At 39.4% G+C, this 17,919-nt stretch overlaps 1 protein-coding gene across 6 annotated transcripts in view; it reads right to left on the bottom strand.

The window, feature by feature from the left end:
- The window catches only part of ARMC9 (armadillo repeat containing 9), a 69,369-nt gene that overhangs the window by 10,364 nt on the left and 41,086 nt on the right, over positions 1–17,919 (bottom strand). For all 6 annotated transcript variants that reach the window (XM_075761317.1, XM_075761320.1, XM_075761319.1 and 3 more), the window contains 6 exons: positions 17,348–17,438; positions 15,980–16,038; positions 9,075–9,179; positions 8,202–8,317; positions 3,887–4,011; positions 404–536 (listed from right to left, as the gene is read on the bottom strand). In XM_075761317.1, coding sequence (XP_075617432.1) covers positions 404–536; positions 3,887–4,011; positions 8,202–8,317; positions 9,075–9,179; positions 15,980–16,038; positions 17,348–17,438 — 629 coding nt within the window. The remainder of the gene's footprint in view (positions 1–403; positions 537–3,886; positions 4,012–8,201; positions 8,318–9,074; positions 9,180–15,979; positions 16,039–17,347; positions 17,439–17,919) is intronic.

Here is a 17,919-nt window from a genome sequence, read left to right as displayed (position 1 = left end):
CACTTAAATGATTAATTTTTCTTCCTTCTGAAAGTTAACTCCTGCCCTGTTCCCACAGTCCTACCTACTTCTTCACTAATAAATGATTTTTCGTGGGTTAGAGTCAAGTCATCTAAGGAAGCAATCAGGAAGTTTTATTTGCAGAAGACTGTGTTGTGCATACATGTGAAGTCCATTAATAATGTCTTGCTTGAGATTTCTCCCATTCTGGACCAGATGCTTAGATATTGAACAGCTGCCTCTGGCACAGCTAAGGGTATTTTCTTTGGCAAGCACCACCACAGCTGTCTCAGACCAGACTACATCATACATCAAGTGACTTCACAGATTGTCTTTACAGCAGCATGGAATTAGCTGGTAAGTCCCCTCAGACTCCTCTTGCACTCATCTGGATAAATCATACCTATGAGATTGCCCATTTACTTTGTCCTGGGTGAAGTCAGTTGATCGGGAAGACGAGATATTGTCACCAGCTGGGATGCTTCGGTCCGCTCTATGGCTTGATGACAATACTTTAGATGACTTGATTTCAACTGCTATTTAAAAGAAACACAGTTCAGTGAAGAGTTGTCTCTTTACAATTTTACTACAAACACAATCAAGTTACAGTTCCTGCTGTATGAAGGAAACCTTGAGATAATGGCAGGCTACCGAGTTAGTGTGGCAGAGTGCGTTACAGCTCATCAGCTGAGCCAAGCCAGCAGCAAGTGTGCATACTTCCAGCCCCTTGCAGTTGGAAAGTAAAACATGCTTGGACTGTTTTCCAAGCAGCTACACTCTGCATTTGCAATGAGCTAGGAGCATGCAGACCACCAGTTAACATATATCGGCTAATGACTGATATCTCATTAAAGCCACAGGAATGCAACCTCTTACAGTTGTCTGTACATATCCATAGTAACAGGCAGCCACTGTGGACAAAAACCCAGTGTTTTACACTTCTGTCAGACTTCAGGTCTATTACATTTGTTCAATATACCTCACTTTCTGCCTTGCACTAATGGAGAAGGGAAGGACAGTCAGTTTGCTGAGACACACAAGGCTACCAAGATGTGCAAGTTCACTAAGAGTTTAGGGAAAATCCCTAGCTCCATTCCTCCCAGGCTCAGGACAGGTTGCCATTCTGATTTGCTCTCACATGCTGACATGGATGTAGATCAGGTCCCTTTCAGACAAGCATTTGGCTGTCCAGCGCATGTTCTGTTCTGTCTGACATTCAGCATAATATGTGTATAGTAAGATGACCAGGGTTAATCTTTAGTCCACAAGTTTTCCGCTCACAGAAGAGAAAAAAAGAAAAATGACCCAGAATTATTGATTCTTTACCAAAGTGATAAAAAGGCAAGATGGACCCAGATGAAATCAGACCAACTCAAGAACAGCTGAATGAATCCAGGCACGGAGGACATTAAGAACTGCTTTCATTTTCAGAAAACAAAAGCGGATCAAGGTTTCTTGAGGCTAAATGTAGCTTTCTTGAGATATGACCTTGATGATGCTAACTGTTCACATGAAGCTTTTATTCAAACTGGGGTTTTTTTTCACTCATGGTCTCTTACTATTTATTTCATGACTTGACTGAATGAAACTCTGAATCCCAAAGTATTCACGTGATACTGGAAAACACATATTCTGAAGTGAGCAGGTTCCTGGTACTGCATAATGACCATCAGACCAAGACCAGAACTCAATAAACTGCATATTTATTTCACAGCAAATATGTTTGGCAGGACATGATAAGAGTCTCTAAAAGCAGTACAATTATTTTTATACCTTTCTGTTATGTACTGTTCCCTGCTGTATTTTAGAAGGCACTAAAAGAGAAAGGGCTTATTTTCCATTGTCTTAAATTAAAGCCTTTCCAATTTAAGGATTACTAAACCCACTGCCTTTTGGAGAACAGGAGATGTCCAAAGACCCAGTCCAATTATCATGATACAAAATCAAAGTCCTGTCACTGACATGAACAACCAGGGGATCCAGCAGTGCAGTCTCTCTCTTCTCTTCATCCCCATTTCTAAATCCCAGAAGGTAAGACAGACCAGCATGTATTTCATTGGCTACTTGCAAAAACCCGAAATAAACCTCTGGCAATCCTTCAAGTAGGTCAGTGTTGTTTTATAGCCTGGATTAGTGCTAGGAAGAATTGTCTCAGCTACATACAAAAATTGTCTTGTTACATGTATAATGCATATAAACTTGCAATATACTGTATTTTCTGACCTCCAAGATTTTTCTACAAGAAAAGAGAGTATAATCTAGTTCTCTTAGTAGTATCCACCTGCGTACAATTTTGACTGAGAACAGCTAACAAACTGTTTCAGACAGAGGCTACAAGCAAAGTTCTGACAGTATGAAACTTTAAAGTCGGTAGGAATTTCTTCAGCATGGAAAAGGTGACAAAGGTGAGCAAATGCATTTCACTGGCAAGATACTATCAAAATGTGGTTCAGAAGGCATGCTGGGCTCCTGGTAGCTGCGTAATGCCTTCGTAATTGCATCCAATTACACTTCAAAACAGCAAAGAGGAACACCTTTAATACCTGCTTGGCTTAATTTCCTTTATGGAGCATGACTATGTAAAACTCCTTTTTTTTTTTCCTTCTACATAGGAAAGCTGTCAAACTAGTGTGCTTTTGATTAGTTTACAATTTCTGCTGTTCTGAGTTGCTGCCCCTGGCCAGCTAACCTCCCCGTAGAATGGGCTCAGCTACACTCAAAGTGGTACGGCACAAAGCAAGGCTTGAGAACAGCAGCTCTCATTCCTACACAGCAGTGAGAACCCAAGTGCCCATCTTGAACAGGAGCTTCATTTGCTTCAGTCATACGGCTTTCATTCAGCATGTTATATTTATCAGCTTTAGGCATTACGCAAGCAGATTCCTGTCTGCAAGACCTTGGTTACTTTCCTCAGAATCCTTTTCATTTCCTCTAGGAAATTTAAAAAAAAGAAGAGAAAGAAAAAAAATATGCTATTCCTTCACTGCTTCAAAGCATATTTTTCAGCAAAGTAAAGGCATGCTTTGTCTGAACTTATTAATAATTCTGTACCGGATATGCTGCAAGATACTTTATCTAAGACTTCAGAACATTTTGCCTTAAATCCCTAATTGGAAATGTTAATGAATCCCCACAAGAAGGTTGAAACTCCCACAACTGAAGTTTTATGATCCTATGGATATCAAAAGTTCAGAAATTAAGTATTTCAGAAGCCTATAACCTTTTTAATTCCATCACGTGTTTCTGAGCTCTCAGGTCCAGCTGAGTTTGCAGTAAATTCAGTTTAAGTTGCAAGGACAGAATCTTTAGCAGCATCACCCACAATGCAACTACACACCACAGGGCTTCCCATTCTCCACAAGCTTTTATGGTTTGAATGTAGCTGCAAATCTAAGCAGATAACTGCAGCTGCCTTCAACTTTAATACAGAGGTCTGGCCAACAGAGTCTGCAGGTGCCAGCAGACAGTGATTCATTTAGATCCAAACAAGGGTATATTTGATCAAGTAAGGGGCTTTGCCTGTTGGGAAGCGCACTGACTCTGGGCTGCAGCTCTTTCCCTAGGCAGAGGACATTGTGGAGTGAAAAACAGTATACTCTGCACTGGGCATGACCCTTGGCTCTTCCCACAGGAAGCAAGATGGAGCGAGGGAAGTGAGGCCACTGTTCTCTGCTGACCACACGTTACCTTCTGTAACTGTTTATTCAGCTTAAGCCAAAATCCAACCGTGTGCCCCAAGGTCTTGCAGACTGCCCCAGGGCCTACAGAAATCCAGTTCCAAGGCTACATTTAAGAAAATTTGCAACACACAAGCTAGGCCTCAAACACCTGCCCCAGTCAAGACAGACAGCAACAGTTAACAACAGCATTCACAGAATATGCTTACACGAAGGGGAAATGCAGAGGTCAGAAATGCTGGATCTGCTCCCACCACAAATGGGAGGATGACCACTCAGCGGAGACTGCATCTTCTCATCCCTATCACGACAAGAATTGGTATCGTTTTCTGGCCTGGAGGAGAAAGGAGAACGCAGGTTGATGAATGCTTGCAGTATAAAAAGTTGCATGAGAATAAATTCTTATTTCTTCTAACTGCCTGTAATGACATAGAAGATACTGAAGTTATATTTCATATTGCAAACTGGTGCTAAGGACATAATTTAACTGCATGACTGTAGCTCTCCCAAACCAGCTGATATCAGATATATTTGAAATTAACAATGTTTCCTACTGCAATAAAAGAGCTGAGGAAAGGACACCACAACTCCTTGCAGTATGAAGACCCAAAATACCAGCAGGACACTTAAAGAAAAAGACTGTAATAGTGGGCACGTGAGGTCTTCAATACTTAGGTTTTTCAAGGATTTAAGATTTGCTCCTGAATATTACAAGGATTTCACTTTACAGAGCAATATGCAATACAGACTTAAAGTAGGTAACAAGTAGAACTTTTGATTTCCCAAGTGAGGTGGATCAATGAGAAACCGAAGTAGCTGAAGGACAGAACAGGGACAAGATTGCTTAGTAATAAGCAATAAAACACAGCAGAAGCAAGAGGCGTGTCAAAAGTGTGTGAAAAGAAGTTGGCAGACACAGAAAGTTTCCTTGCCCAATATCAGGTTAAGGTAACTAGACTATAGTTAGAAAGGATGCAGTCCAAGGAGGCAGTTAATGATTTCACAGCTAAATCAGTTTCTAAGGAAACAGCTAGCAGAATATTAAGTAGTTCAGTCCCCCTTGAGTGATCTCAGCCAGTGAGTCTTTAAATAGGAAGAAAGGAGGGGGGGAAAAAAAAAAAAAAAAAAAAAGAGCAGCTTTCCAGTGTTTCCTGGCTCCCTCAGCTCCATACAGCAGGAGCTTGTCCATACAGGGATCCCATGACAATTCATCTGAAGTAACTAGAGCCTTGTCTGCACTGGGAAGTCATAGAAAAATTAGCACGGAATAGCTGCTCCATGTGCAGTGGCTATTCTGCATGAATTTTCTGTGTGAGTACTTCTATTCAGCACTAGAAATCTGCCCCCCTTCACACCCCCACTTTGGAGGTATGAACCAGCAACTCAAAGAGATGTTGTAGTATCTCCATCAACTGCTTCTCTTTCATGATGTTTTTAAAATGGAATATGTTACATCGAGTCTCAGACGAAGAACAAGTTATATTCACTTCAATTCTGAATGCAAGCATTTACACAAACTTTTAATGTTGTTTAACTACTCTGCTGAATCCAAAATTTCAGATAATTCAGATCAACTGTCCTGGATTGTCCCTGGGTAGACAAGCTGCATACAAGGCTGAAAAGTCTGACATTTTTCATGCCATTTCATCTGATACAAACATAAGCCACTTAAATTATTTAAAATATGAAATACATCCAGTTCAGATATTGCTCTCAAATTAAGGCAGCTAAGATTTGGTCACTTTTATTGTCTTCCTCTTGCAAGGCTTCCTAAGAGAGTATTTCCTCATTTTAGGAAATGAATCTGTACTAAAATTAGAACAGCATAAAAGCCATCAAAGCTTGCCCTTTTCTACTGTACAATCTAGTTCAAGAATGTCTTAGTCTATTTACTGCAGTTTTCTTGCTTAGAAGTAAGTTAGATATAAAGTACAGACTTCCAACTTAAAACATGGGAGCACCAAACACTCATATTATTTCTATCATTTGGCCAGAGCAGGAAGGAAATTAATTTTCACATATTTTCACCATGTTAGTTTTCTGCTGTTTACATTTTTCCTCCCTAGTTTGCACAGTGAGGCAATCTGTAAAGGCTGTTTCACATCATTAAACTAACACTTTTCTTAGACCCAAAGCTACCAGAACCAGTACGGTAGAAAGCTGTTTTTAATTTGCATCCAGCAGCGACTTGAAGCCATCTTGCAGAGGCATGAGCTGCACGGCTGTTCATAAGAAAATTCAAGTTTTGACAAAATAAAGGACCAGCATCACTCTGGTTATCCCGAGAGACTGTTAAGTAAACATATTGCCAGGGTAGATGGTGTAAAGAAAGGCACACAATCACTTCTAGAGATTATTTCTGATGCATAAATTGCAGAGTGCTACATGGCACCAGGAATAAAAAGCCACTCCTCCAGGTTTGCCACCATTTTTCTGACTTCCCATAAGAAAGTCACTTCATTTTCACAAGCTTGTTTTTCTCTCCACTTCTTATAAAGCAGAAACGTAATACTTATACACTCCAGTGGTAACCAGAAGATATTTTTCAGGAATAAATCACAAATAGGCTGTAAGGCTACCCTAACAGACTGATTCTGTGGAATCAGTTTGAGTCTCCTAGCCCAACATGGGCAAAATACCGTGCAGGAAAAGCAGGACCTCGAACTTGGTAACACAGACCCCCAGTAAAGTGGCACTGTATATTTAGTCATGTATTAGCCAATTTAGATTTTTAAGGTCTGCAGTTCTTTTGGAGGACTGCAGGAAAATGATTAGATAATCACTATGCTACTAATATGAGCTTATATTAACTAGTTGCTGTTTTCTTTCTACGCACAAACACACACATTTAATACATAGGGAGAAGGGCTTGCAAGAGCTGTGGACATTATGATGGTGCAAAAGTTGACCACTGTGAGAAAGGACACAAAGTAAAAACTCCAAATCCACATTCAGGCTATACCAGGCAGAAGGAGTATGCGCCATGCTCAAACAGATGCCATTTTTCCCAGGCTAGAACTCAGAAGGAAAATCAAGACTGTGCAAGAGAAATTCTGCCCTGGGATAGCCAAAGGTTCTTTTTCTGCTTTGGAAGTGTGTGTTTCATTCACCTTGCTTTCAAAAAATAAAAAAATAAAAAGTGTCTTCCAGGGCTTTTTCCATGCCCAGATCTGGTGTGTTACGCTTGTCCATTCTAAGGTCCTGGTAATATAATTGATATAATCCCATATGAATAGTCCAGCTACCAGAAGGACATATTTGGATGACTCAGGGGGGCTCCCAGTCAGATCATCTGCTTGTATGAATTCTAATGCCAGCACAAGACAGTGAGGAGGAATAAACATAGGCAAGATAAAGCTGTGACCACTCCCTAGCCAAAGCAGTAGGCTTAGATCAGATTCAACTACACCTGTTTAACTACAGCCTAAATCAGTCCTTGCTGTATTCTGTATAGATCTTCCACACTAAAATGAGGAAGAAATGTATTTTAAGAAACAGAAAATATGAACATGAAAGCAAGGAGTGGCAGAGGGGATGACACGGGGCAGTCTTCAGACTTCAGGACTGATATGTTCCTCCAAGAACCACCTATACATTCTAACTTTATTACACTGCAATATTTCAGGTTACTCATTCATTTTAATGTACTTAGCAATACCAATATTGTGATTTTTTAGTACTATTATCTATACTTCGTTAGAGTGACTTGTAGTCTCTCAGTTTATGTATCTGCAGAAATGAAAACATTAAATCCTTATGATAAACTGCTGTCTGTATCATAGCTACCTGGGTTTGATCAAATCCAAAACTGTATGCAACTGAAAGCAAAAAAAACATTTATATTTGAGATCTCACCGATATTTTACTTCCTCAGTCAGGACAGTGAAAACGAGAAGTCTCATCTCAAAAACTAAAAGATTAAGACCTGCTTGTTCTAACAGAAGGCAGAGCATATTCAAGGAGCTCTATACTGTAAGATTTCTTTATTCCATTTACAATGCAGCCTTCTACCTCTGACCCCAAACACACCACGAGCAAGGTGTCACAGACCGTCCCACTGGAAAACATATTGGATTTCCTGCTTTAGAAGAAATACAAGATTTTTGTCTTTCCCATTTTCTTTTTAATCTGTCCTCTTATGGGTAGCTAACAAATCTCCCCAGAGCAATATACTTTCTTGCTTATCAGGTGGAAGATCCCAGGCATTTTAGACACTCCATGCAACTTACCAATAGAATACATTATGAAAAAAATGAAAGGCCAATGAATGCACAGGATATAATGCAAATTTAAATCAAATTGATCAGTAAACATTTACTCAACTATTCCAAGTATATGACCTCAGTCAATGGACCTTTCTCTGCCTATAATATTCCTCTCCTTTCTTTTTTTGAAATTATCTTTAAGGAATGACAATGGCAATGCACTTTACGTTTATTTATCAGGCATCATTGGGTTTTTTTGTTGGGTTTTTTTTAAAGGAGCTTTAAAAAATCCAACTTGGTCTCATTTTTTTGGACTTACATTAGGTACACAGTTCTGTGATAGCCTGGCGTCACAGGTCTCTGGAGAGGCTCATCTATACTCTGATGGACACCAGGAAACAGCTTCTTCTTGGTTTTTGGAGTATGAGTCATTATCTGATACACAGGAAAAAGAAATGGGGGAAAAAAAAAAAGAGAATGCAGTGAAAATACAGGCAACTGGAGCCATAGAGAAAATTCTATAGAAACACTGCATCAGAAACTAAGTTGCACTCTGGTGTCACTAGATATAATTGTCTGGAATCACTGCAGGCTGTTCCATGACATCTTATCTCAGGTCACGTTTCCATCATCAGCTTTGATAGACCTATGGACTCTGGAATCCAGAGGGCATACAGTCACATTGATCTCAAATTAGTCACAGCACACTAAATGGCATTCATGCAAACTTTACACTTTTTTACTTAATGGCTTTTTGATACTTGAGGCAAGACACACAATACTTGATCTGGCATAATGCCTGCAGGAGGGGTTAACTTTTCAAGGTTGGGAATTTTTTTTTTTCCCCCCCCCCTCAAAATAATTTCAGACCAGCAGAGTGTTCCAGTATTAACTTGCTCAGCACTTTGACTTCTGTGCCCACAGAGTCGCTGATGTAGCACTAGAACCCTAAGGCTGCCTTTAGCTTATTATTAAGCCATAGCCTGACCACCTCCTGTGAAAGGGTAGCTACCTTTCTCAAACTTATTCTACTACTTCTGAACAGCAGCTAATAAAACCTGCTACGCAGGTAGAACCCAGCTCTTCGAGCAATAAATTGAAGAAAAGATTTTCAGAAAGTGATGAAACTACTGAAATTAAATGCTTAATCCAGCAAATAATTTATTTCAAGATCCTAATGAATGGTACTCACTCCCAAGTATTCAGTTGTTAGCAGCTTCTCTCCTGCAAGCTCTCCCAGTTGAGGTTGCAAAACTTCATCTTTGTCCAGATCAGCCTCCATGATGTCACGGTCCTCCTGCAACAGCAACATGCATGTTATTTGAGCCCGGGTTCCAAGGAGTTTTCATTTCAAATTTAGTTCTCACTTCAGTAATCACTTGGATGATACGTACTGAGATAAATGACTGTTAGTACTGCACATGAAAGTGGTAATGTACAAGCATTTTCCACCAAAAAAAATCAGACACCTAAAGACAAACTCACCCAAATTTTTGATATAACCAGAAACTAAAGAATCACAAGAGAAAGAAAACCCACCTCTTTTTCCACAAATGGTACAACAAAAAGTACAGTATGCATTTCGAAAGTCATTCTCCTTCAAATTTCCAACCCCAAATAATTATTCCTTGCTTGACCTAATAAAAGCTCAGGAAAAGTCTTGGTTGTTACTATCTTTGCAGAAGACTGCATGCTAGTCTGAAGATTTAATTCTCTGTCCTGAACAAGCAGCTGGTATGGAGCTTGGAGTTTTAGTTTTTGCAGATTTGCCCAGGTCAATCTAGTCATACAGTACAGACTGAAAAAAAAACCACCCAACAACACCCCCCCCTCCAAAAAAAATCCCCCAACATCAACCTGATGGCATTTCTCAGCCACACTGAAGGCTGAAAAAAGCTACCCTTGTTTTAAGAAAAAAGTCGATTCTTAAAAAAACTGCAAAACAAAGCCACAAGAAAGTTACCATTCAATATCACTCAAGCAAAGAGGAAGGTAGGAAACTTGACAGAAAACTTGTCTGGATCTTGTTATGTATTAGTATCATCTAACAGTAATAAAAGCATAAATTTAAGTTAGACTATAACAACTAGCAGTAAAAATAAAGTAATTGCACCTTAAAACAATTCGGTCTTTCCTGAACATAATGTTAGCATTCCATGAGATTGAAATGCCCACACGCATATTCAGTGTCAAGGTAGAGGGATGTACCCCAAAGTGCTGAAGTAATTTTTTGCTGTTTATCCCCCAAGGAGGAAAACAAACAAACAAACAAAAACCCATCACCAAACCCCAAACCATTTTATTACTCATTTTCAAGAAATAGAGGCATCATTTTTAATCACTCGAGACAAAAAAAATCCTTATTGCTGGGCATTCAAAACCCATCCTCAAGCAGTGGTTTCTGAAAGGTGAGACCACGGGTGTCCAAGAGCAATGTGAAGCAGCAGCTACTCAGGTTTGCAAGGAAGCTTTAAAGCTGACAATATGGGGCTGGTACAAAATTCTGGGAATCAGTACTTTAGGATACAAAAACCATACAAGGTGGCAACAATCCTCTGTTGACTTTATTCCACAAAGCCCACATGTAATCAAGTTCTGAAGTGAAAAGTACCAAGAATTCACTCTCCCATGCCTGTTTCCAGTGTAACTATGGTGATTCATGGAAGTTCTGCAGCTTCTACAGATCTACAAGCCAGGAAATTTTAAAGTTTGAGGGACTCCTCCAGCAACCCAAAAGTAGTAATACAAGATAGTATTTTTGCTTGTGTTTTGCTACTGAAAAGGATTCTCTTCTGTGCTGCACAGGATACCCTAAATAAGACCCACTCCAGACGAAGAAAGTGTGCTTTGCTTTCGAAACAGGTTGTGACAGTAAACGTAAATGACTGTCAGAAAAAATAATCATTCCAATAAGTTATATTGTAATAGTAGTGTAGAGGGCCTGGCATAAAGCCTATTAAATAATCCACACACAGTGTTCTAAGCTTCAGAGTAAAATTCTTCCATAATGTATTTGTTTATGCATGAATTTAATAAAAACCCCAAGTTCTTCTGTAAGTGCTTTGAAGATACCAGACTGTTAATTCTCTTCATCCTCCTAAAGACGCATTCTCTAGACAGCCATAAAAGATAAGGCTGTACAGGACCTCAGGAAGATGTTCAAACTGCCTTTCTCTCCAAGGCAAGATAAGTCACAATCAGCTCCTAATAACCTGGGAAGGTCTGAAAAATAACCCAGACAATGGAAAAACACAGGTAAACATCTGTAAACTAGTCAGCAATCATCATCTGCATCAAGAAAAAAAAAAAACAACAAACCAAACATAAACCAAAAAAACCTAAAGCACAACCAAAACCCAAACATAGCCCAAACTCCATAATATACTTTGAAGAAAAATGTAAAAGTTACAAAGGTGAACTTTATAAACAGTCCGGTGGAAATATGCTTTACAGAAGACTGCCTCCACTGTGCCTGGGTGGAGTGTTATACATACAGTCAGAACATCACCCTGCTCTTTCATCCAGCTCTCTGCATGTATGACGTATAACTCCTCTTCACAGATTGCCTTCATTTCCCCAGGTTCCATCTCTTCCAGTATTCTGTTTGACACATTTTTGTCACACAGAGAACTCCATTTTCTGGGAAGTGCTTCTTCCTGCCAGCGTTGCTCCATAACATTAATCGACATACCAGGTAACTGAGCCCGAAGGTACGGAAAAGCTTTGACAGAAGTGCCATCATTCCACCGCTCAAATAACACAATTGGTGCCCTATTCACCATTGCTCACAGGCTGCAGCAGATGTTGGCAAAGTCCTTTAACATAATAGTCTGCAGTCCTGCAATTAGGTCTGTGATTAAGTTCTCTTTCTTTTGATGTATTCTCTAGCTGAAGTATATTTTCACACTGCAGTTTACTGATTTTATTGCCAGGTGCTGAGTGACAGGGGATCAGAGCGTGTCTGATAAGAGCTCAAGCTGCCAAGTGCAAGGCCAAGTGCAAGGTCCTGCATGTGGGTTATTGCAATCCCAAACACAACTACAGGCTGGGCGAGGAATGGACTGAGAGCAGCCCTGAGGAGAAGGACTTGGGGGTATTGATTGATGAGAAGCTCAACATGAGCCAGCAGTGTGCGCTCGCAGCCCAGAAAGCCAACCGTGTCCTGGGCTGCATCAAAAGAGGCGTGACCAGCAGGTCGAGGGAGGTGATCCTGCCCCTCTGCTCTCATGAGACCCCACCTAGGGTACTGCATCCAGCTCTGGGGGCCCCAGTACAAGAAAGACATCGAGCTGTTGGAAAGTGTCCAGAGGAGGCCACGAAGCTGATCAGAGGGCTGGAGCACCTCTCCTATGAGGACAGGCTGAGAGAGTTGGGGTTGTTCAGTCTGGAGAAGAGAAGGCTCTGGGGAGATCTAATTGTGGTCTTCCAGTACCTGAAGGGGCCTACAGGAAAGCTGGAGAGGGACTGTTTATCAGTGAGTGTAGTGATAGGACAAGGGGTAATGGGTTTAAGCTGAAGGAGGGACGATTTAGATTAGATGTTACAAAGAAATTCTTTACTGTTGGAGTGGTGAGGCACTGGAACAGTTTGCCCAGAGAAGCTGTGGAGGCCCCATCCCTGGCAGTGTTCAAGGCCAGGCTGGACGGGGCTTTGGGCAACCTGGTCTAGTGGAGGGTGTCCCTGCCCATGGCAGGGGGTTGGAACTAGATGATCATTGAGGTCCCTTCCAACCCAAACCATTCTATGATTCTAAGTTTGTAACTAAACTTCTGAATTAGAGCTACAATATCACGTATTCACTTTTACAAGGAGCTTTTAAAGACGGTCCAAGTCAAATAAAAAGCAAATGTAAAGATCAAATACTGAAGATAAATTAAGGTAGTATTTAACAGAACAGTCAAGAGAATATTAAGCACCAGAAAATATGCACTGTGACTGTGGGTGTCAACACACCCGAGATGGCTAAAATAACAAAGGTAGGTAGGTACTCTAGAAGCCAGTGCATCCCAAGCTCTACATTAGTTAACTTGCAGCTCAGCAGACAAACCCAAAAGCCAACGTATTTCTGAAAAACAGCATACAGACAGACATTTTTTATTCAGTTTACATGCTCCACTGTCAAATATTACAGAATCTTAAATTTCTGGGTGTGTGATGCCCTGAGAAATCCCAGAATTATCCTCCAACAGGCTCAACCACATCTTGGCGGCAGTGTTTAGGAGAAAGCAGTCATTACCACAAGATCTGCTCAAAGCCAAGAGAGAATTCAACCACTCTAAATTAAACACAGATAAAAGCAAAAAAACATGAAAGGTAATAGTAACAGCATGGGGGACCTTTGCATGCTCTTGGAAACAATAAAAGCTGGGGCAAAATCTGTGAACTAAGTCTGCATAAAAGAGCCCTTTTGTTGTTTCTTCAGTTGTGAAGGTATAAATATCGGCATTAAGTAGATCAGCAACAAATTATAATATCAGTAACTAGTTTGAATACACTTCATTAAATTGTCAACATATGGACATATTCTGAACTATATTCAGTCTGTAGGAGTTTAAAAGTTACATAAAGGCAAGACTTCTGACAAAGTTTTGGAAAACTTTCTGTTGCCAGATCACAACATCAGATGTTATCACAGAACCCCAAAGAACCATATCTCACTGCATTTCCAAAACACAAAAAGGCTCCAAGCATTGAGGCAGCAAGTCAAATCTTTGCTTATAACATTATGCATTTTGTGTAGCATTTTGCTGCCATGCTGTTTGTATACTATATTTTCTAAACTGAGGCACTAAGAAATGAAGCCTTCTTGCAGCTGAAGAGAATTATAGTTCCGAGCAGCAATAAGGATTTAGAACATGCAACAATTAATGTTACACTAGAAACAGTTTTAAAAGTGGCTTAATGGGACTTTCTTTTTAATATAATGGCAAAGCTAATGAAAATCTGGAATCAGACACTTCTCTGTTTCAAAAGTCTACTGTTATTTTTGAGTTAAATAATAATAAGTGGCAAAAGTCTGTTTTAATCATGATGGTTCAGTGGTAAAGATGCATTTCAAACCGATTTGACCTAAAGCCTTGGCTGGGATTGTGAGCAGCAGCAGCTTGTCCAGGGGGTATGATTAAATAGAAAAATTTGCCTTCCTTTCATTCCCAAGAGCAGGTAAAGTACTGAAAGTGTTCAACACTATCATGCAGTTCAGTGCCACACCTTTCATGAAGGAGTTCCTTATCTCCGTGCTTTCCCAACAGAACACAATATTCTTAGAAAAGTATAGTAGAGTTGAAGTGAAAATATCACCACCTTGGATTCCCACGATACACCTAAGACACTGAAAGCCTTCGAACATTAGGTAAAGGGTGTTAAGCAGCCTATTAAACAAAGAGAAGTTATAACTATTAATCCCCAGAAAGCCCATCTTGCACATCAAGCATTGATTTTGGGTGTGAGGAGGGGAAAGACGACTGAAAACTCACTTCAGGACTGCAGGAGGTGAAACAATCAGAACAATCTAATTCTATTAGAAAAAAACCAGTTTACTCCCTTAGGATAAAAGGGGGAGAGTCAATTGTTAAATAAAACTTCCTTGTAGCTCCAAACTTATAGGATTTCTATATAGCTCTAAATTTAGGCAAAGTCACAAGGGTAATTAGTTCACTTGTTCACCACCTATTGTGACAACACAGAAAGCAGCTAAATAATGCAACCAGTGCAAGTCTTCCCCGGACACTGCCAGGCAAAGGCTGGATCCTGCAAGGTGCTGCTCCCCACGGCAGCTGAGAGCACACCACACCTTTTACAATCGAGATACTTAGATTTTTCTCCGCTTTCAAAACATAAAAGGTTCAACGTGCACTTGAAAATGCACTCAGGCACCCTGCAGTAGCAGGGCACGTCTTAGACTGTAGCATTGTTGTCACTGTTCACTAGCATTTGTGTTAATGTGCAACTAGCTAGTAAAACGTGGATATAACTGACTTGGTAAGTTTTATGTGTCTTATTCTTTGTTGGTTCAGGACAAAATCTTACTTTTTCATCTAAAAACTTGGTTTTCAGTAAAGATATGTTCTCTGGTAATATTTATACTACAAGAATGTTTTGCAGAGATCTCTCTCAATGTCACTGACTTTTTCAGGGCAGATACACGATATAAACATATGTGCACATGTACACTCATCTAAATATGTTCAAACACTATTCCAAGGACATCTACCATAGCTGTTCTTTTAAATTTCTCATGCAAGACTTTTCAATAAAAGAAAAGTGCCATGTGGTAAACTTCTTTCAGATAAAGCTCCCATGTAGCCACCTACAGAGTATATTTTCAACCCCTCTCGTGCACTTCCGGCAACATCACCAGTGGAGACTGGGTTTAACATTTCCCTCACATCATTTACACCTTGCTTTGCTTATTAAATTTAGATGATCAACTATGCTGTGTTGTCTACACCTGGGATCCCATTACTCTAGGCAGACAGCTTCTTAAAAATGTTGATGTATTGGTACAAAATGTTTATTAGCAGAGCTAGAAATACACAGCTGACCAGTTTATATTTACTATGATGTAGTTTCTTATGCTTTCTCAATTTTTTCCTTGTATCTTTTTATGGGACTTATTTCTTAATTTGTAATTACTGTTTTCCTTCATTACATACAATGTTCTAAGTATATTTCAAAGTTTCTAAACAGCAAAAGCAGAAGTGACACTCTGAACAGATACCTTAAGAAAAAAATAACCTGTTTATAAACTATTCTGGCAATATACTGGTTCATTTGGTTCCTTTATTTTTAACTGCTGAAATGGGCCTGCTTGAAAGCAAGATTTCTACTGCTACAGTAACTCCTCATCTCTTTACTTATTTCAATCTATAATCCTTTATTTATCACAGAGGTGGAGACTTGCTAAAATAAAAGTAGAAGTTCAAATGCAGATAAGGTAATGAAAACATCAAATTTTCTGGTCATTAAATAAAAGTAAAAAACCCAAACCAAACAAAAAAACAAAACAAAAACAAAGTCTGGCTTATTGACACAAATATTTTCTGTCTAGAAGGCTAAGAACTTTTCTAAAAAGTGCCAGAAGGCCTTTAAACTTACTTCCTCATTCTCCTCTTCCTCTTCATCGTCAGACACAATACTATCATTTAATGGCTCTTCTAGAAAGAAGCAAAACAAAGTGGTGTAAGAGTACATATGCAACTTAACAGAATCTCTAGTTACTGCCCCTCTTCTACAACAGTAAGATTTAGCTTGCTTATCATAGACATCTATTCCTTTCAGGACAACTGTTGGAATTATTTGCTCCTATAAAGAATTCTAGAAATCATTGAAATCAATTTATATTTGGAAAATGGCAGAAACGGAAACACTCTGGAATAGTTCTTTCCTCATAAATCCCACGATGACGTTTCAGTGTATTTACTGGCACGACTTGAATGACAGTATGTGCACTTGCAAGTTTGTCTATTTTTCAGCTAATTTTTATTAAAAGACTCTACTTCTCCCTACAAACACTTCAATATTATACTGCTTTTATACGTAAAAAGATAGTACTCACGTAGAATACTTATTGTAACTTTTGGACAAACTCATTTCCTTAGAAAAAAGCAGCCAGGCTTATACCGGAAATCTGCTCACCTAACTTTTACTCAATCAGACAAAACCTTTTAAAAATACCAGTAACAGGTAGAAGAAGAATGATTCTATAACCTTGATGAACAAATATTGCATGGTGGCAATACAGTGCTTAAATACTTTATTTGTTCTTCTACAAGCTAGGACCATAAGATATGCTGTCTTTTGTTTTTCCAAAAGCCAAAGCAAGCAGTCAAACTTGTTCTTTTTTATTGTACAAAAAGATTTAACCAGTATTCATCTCCTTTTCATTATTTGCTTTCTCTTTCTTCAGCCTTCCTTTCAGTCACAGGGAACAGAAAATAGAATAAATATTCCACCTCGTCGTACTTGTCTGTATTAACACAGCATCTACAACTCCTGGGACCCATCAACACCGTTTCAAAAAAGGGATGGTGTCTGCTCCCTATTCAGGATAAGTCATTTCAGATAACAAAGCTACACTACTCAATAGATGAGCAGAGACAGATCTAGCCCCTAAATCCTGCTTTACACATTGTATCACCTGTTTATTTTTGCAGTTGACAGCAATCTCTTATTACTGTGAGGCCACTGACATGAAAGAAAAGAGTCAAGGTCATTCTGTTTACAGTCCCAAAACTTGGGATTGAGACCTACTCATCCTTTCATTTCTTCTTTATAATTGTAACATAGAAGGAAATTTAAAAATACATCTGACATTGAAATCTTGACATTCACGATTCACCCTCTCAGACCATCACACTATTGTTATTCTTTGAGAGTTTCAATGTCAAGTAAAAACATGAGCTTTCTTATGGCTTTTGTGAAAGATTGACAGCTCAGATAGATAGCTGCATCTGTTCTTCTGACCTGAATTGAGCTGCTTGATAATAAATTCAATCTGTCGGATCATCTCTGCATTTCCTTCCTTGATAAAGCAGCGCAGAATTTCTTCCATTCCCTGGATATAGTGGAAAACATTGCTAGATTAGTATTTCACGTGACCACAGTGGCAGAGTTTTGTTAGCTAAAATGTCATTGTTTTGTCAGGAAAAACAGAGGCAGTATGAAACAAACCACCGTGTCCAGCTCCAAGCACTCTGTTTTGTCCATACACTTCCCATAGACAAAAAAAATATGCTGTCTAGATTGCTTCTAGGTTTAAATACAGAAGTATCATAATCAACAGCAAATTTTTACAATAGATCTGCCGCTTGTGCCTTCTGAACTCAGTACACAGTAGCCAACAGAAAAGAGCAAATTTGCATCCAGAGAGACAACAGTGCAAGGTTCAGAGAAGGAAAGCAAAAAGCAGGACCAACTTTGACCTTCTCTTAAACCCATTTTCTCTCCTTGTGGCCCCTTACAGGCTTGATGTTATGTCTTTAATCATTTAAGATGACTTCCAATCCTCTGTGCTCTGTGAGGTAAAACATCTGACA

The sequence above is a fragment of the Balearica regulorum genome, chromosome 9 (genome assembly GCF_011004875.1).
Source record: "Balearica regulorum gibbericeps isolate bBalReg1 chromosome 9, bBalReg1.pri, whole genome shotgun sequence".
Classification (NCBI taxonomy): Eukaryota; Metazoa; Chordata; class Aves; order Gruiformes; family Gruidae; genus Balearica; species Balearica regulorum.
This window is presented reverse-complemented; position numbering and strand designations above follow the sequence as displayed.